General features: G+C 37.5%; 1 protein-coding gene across 1 annotated transcript; it reads left to right on the forward strand.

The window, feature by feature from the left end:
- The first annotated feature begins 2092 nt into the window (after nt 1-2092).
- Nucleotides 2093-2866, forward strand: LOC118757144 (uncharacterized oxidoreductase TM_0325-like). The gene has a single exon (XM_036491883.1). The coding sequence runs from the start codon at nt 2093-2095 to the stop codon at nt 2858-2860; it is 768 nt and encodes a 255-aa protein (XP_036347776.1). The 3' UTR covers nt 2861-2866.
- The last annotated feature ends 243 nt before the right edge of the window (nt 2867-3109 follow it).

Raw genomic sequence — 3109 nt, forward strand, 5'->3', positions numbered from 1 at the left:
AATAATTTTACCGAGTTTTGGAAAATTCATAAATCGGTCGCCGAGACACACATACATATGTATGTATGTAGTTATAAATCGAAAAAGTCGGGTTGCAGATTTATCGCAGTTTTCATATATCTGTAAATTACCGCTATTTGGGCGTGGTTACTGTCCGATCTCGTCCATTTCCAATACCAACATACCTTCATAATAGATACACGATAAGTGATTGCTACTCATACGCCATGTACATCAATAGAGATGATTTCACAATCAATCCTTTGAAACATAATGATGGGAAAGTTATTACAGTGAAGAAGACACTGACCAGGAGGCCCAGAAAAAGATTTAGGACCTGCAGTTGGACCATCTAAATACTCAAATAAATGTCTGAATGGAAGTTCATTAAGGTGTAATAAGCAAATAATCTACTAAAGGTGTCTCTTGAGAACCATTTCGATATTATGAGTTACACCATTTTTTCCCAGCCAGTGTTAGTAGTAGTTCCAACACAGCCAATAGCATCCAAGTTCTTAAACGAAATTTTCAATTCATTTAAATGAAGAATGCTACTATCAGGAAGGTCGGAGAATCACGACTAATGTAGTTAGACCCCGGTTGTTGAATCATACATGTTTTATGTGTTCACACGATCAAATAACTGTTTTCAATGTTCGCGACTGATGTATAAAAAGTTTTAAAAATTTTGTCTCCACTGGTAAAAAATCCATAATTTTTACTCCAATGCGCGAGGGTCAAATGTTAACAGATTTCAAAAATTCATTTTGCTCTTAAATTCTCTTCTCCCAAGGCAACTTTTTATCGCTGGGCCATTTTAAGTTTTAGAATTTTGGTACAATCGACTACTAAGTTTCCGTAATAACTGGAAGATCCACCAAGGAATGGAAGATCCATTTCGAATTTTTAAAATCTAATTTCAGATTCGTAATCGCTACTTTAAAAACCCTCGATTTTAACGTTTTAAGCGAATTTGAACAGCTTTAATTTTTTTTGGCCGCCATATTAGGTCCGCCATTTGAAAATTTTCCATCTAACTTAAGATTTGTAATCAGCAACTCAAAAAACATAAAAAGCGCTGTAACTTGTTCCTGTTTTGGCTCTTGCAGAGGCATAAAAAATGTAAAGCAAAATCTAATTTACAGCTAGTTTACACGACATAAGTAGGTGAGACGCAATGCTTGATTTTTCATTTGAGACCTTAAACTTTGTAATCCGATAGAATTTTGGCCATCGTACTATTCCGGTTGAGACGGCCGCTGTGGTGTAGTGGTTAGCAGTGCGCAGTACCATTCCGTAGGGCCTGGGTTCAAACCCAGTTTCCGACCATCATCAAAAAATAAAACATAAAATAATGTTTTTCTCCATCATCCAGGTGCATGCCACAAATCGGAGGAAAAGCTCGGCCAAACACTAACACACATATATATGTAACCTCCAATCTATTATTTATTTTATTATTATGCACTTTCCTTAAGCTTAAACTCTTCTATCATCTGAGTTGGTTTTTTAGAACAAAATAATTTTAAGAACTAATTTTATTTATAAGAAAACTCAATGTTTCAAGAAACCCATTTCTACTGGACATTTACAGCACTCTCCTGGAGACCCGTTTTTTGTGCAACAGGTTGATTCCTGGCTCAGGCAGAGGTGTGGATGTGAATAGCACAACGGGGAGAGCCACTAGCCTAAACTGGTGTATAGCATCACGGATGTTGACTAAGAGGTCAGAGAGGTTTTCTCTATTCTCCTTTACGGTATGGCATATGTATATGGGAATATGATAAATTGTGGGAGAGACCAACTTACAGCGCCAATCGAGAAGATGGCGAGACTATATACTACTATATGTATGTACATATGTAAGTATATATGTGTAGCGTAGTTTCGTAATGGTTGCAGAAAATCAAATCACTCTATCAATTAGCAATAACTGAAGTGTTGTAAGTGCAAGTTCGTTATCTTTATCAGTAATTTCTTATCATAAATCTTTTAAGCTGAATGCCACTAACTAGTAGGATAGTAATACTCAAGCAGCTATTTGCTGTCATTGTTTCAGTACATTCGTCGTCTTCAAGTAGAATAGTTCGAAATGTCTCTAGCCGGTAAAGTTGTAATTGTGACAGGAGCTAGTTCGGGTATAGGCGCTACCACTGCGGAAGCTTTCGCCCAGCATGGAGCTAAAGTGGCCATCGTCGGACGCAATGAAACCAATTTGAAGGCCACTGAAGCAGCATGCAAGGCTGTGAATGCAAAGGCGGAAATATTGCCTATCACTGCCGATGTATCGGTAGATGCGGAACGTATTATAAAACAAACAGTGGCGAAATTCGGACAATTGGATGTGCTGGTGAATAACGCTGGCATAGCCACAACAGGCCATATTTTGGATATTGACGTGGATCAATTTGACAAAATTTTAAATACTAATTTGCGTGCAGTTTTTCTTTTGACCAAGTTTGCCGCACCACATCTGATCAAAACGCAAGGCAATATCGTAAATGTGTCTAGTATCGCCGGTCTGCGATCATTCCCGAATGTGTCTGTCTATTGTACTTCAAAGGCGGCGCTTGATCAGTTTACCAGATGCATTGCTCTCGACCTGGCACCACATAATGTGCGCGTAAATGCTGTCAATCCTGGTGTTATAATTACGGATATACATAAACGTATGGGAATGTCGGCTGAGGAATATGAAAAATATTTGGAACATTGTAAGACGACTCATGCCCTGGGTCGCGTTGGCTATACAAAAGAAGTAGCTGATGGCATTATCTTCCTAGCTAGTAATACATCCAGTTTTATAACCGGCGCAACTTTGCCCATCGATGGAGGGAAGCATGCAATGTGCCCACGTTAAATATGAGATTTGAATCACGTGAAAGAGAAGAGTTTCGATTGCTGTAAAGTGTTTAATATTTGATTGTGATCTAATTTTAAATAAGTGTGTATGTACTATACCCGTATAATGAAATTTTGTAAAGGGTTAGTTCATTTGTAAAATTTATGTTACACTATTAAGTTTTGTTGTCACAAAAAAAACAAAAATTGTTAACTCCAAATTAAAATAAACCACTGTACATTTTTGCGGTCACTGAATCTTGATTCG

This window comes from Rhagoletis pomonella, unplaced genomic scaffold, assembly GCF_013731165.1.
Source record: "Rhagoletis pomonella isolate Grant_MI unplaced genomic scaffold, Rhpom_1.0 Rhpom_scaffold_14805, whole genome shotgun sequence".
Taxonomy (NCBI): domain Eukaryota; kingdom Metazoa; phylum Arthropoda; class Insecta; order Diptera; family Tephritidae; genus Rhagoletis; species Rhagoletis pomonella.

Excerpts from the sequence above, each read along its gene's own strand:
- LOC118757144 (XM_036491883.1), top strand. The coding sequence starts at position 2,093 with ATGTCTCTAGCCGGTAAAGTTGTAATTGTGACAGGAGCTAGTTCGGGT.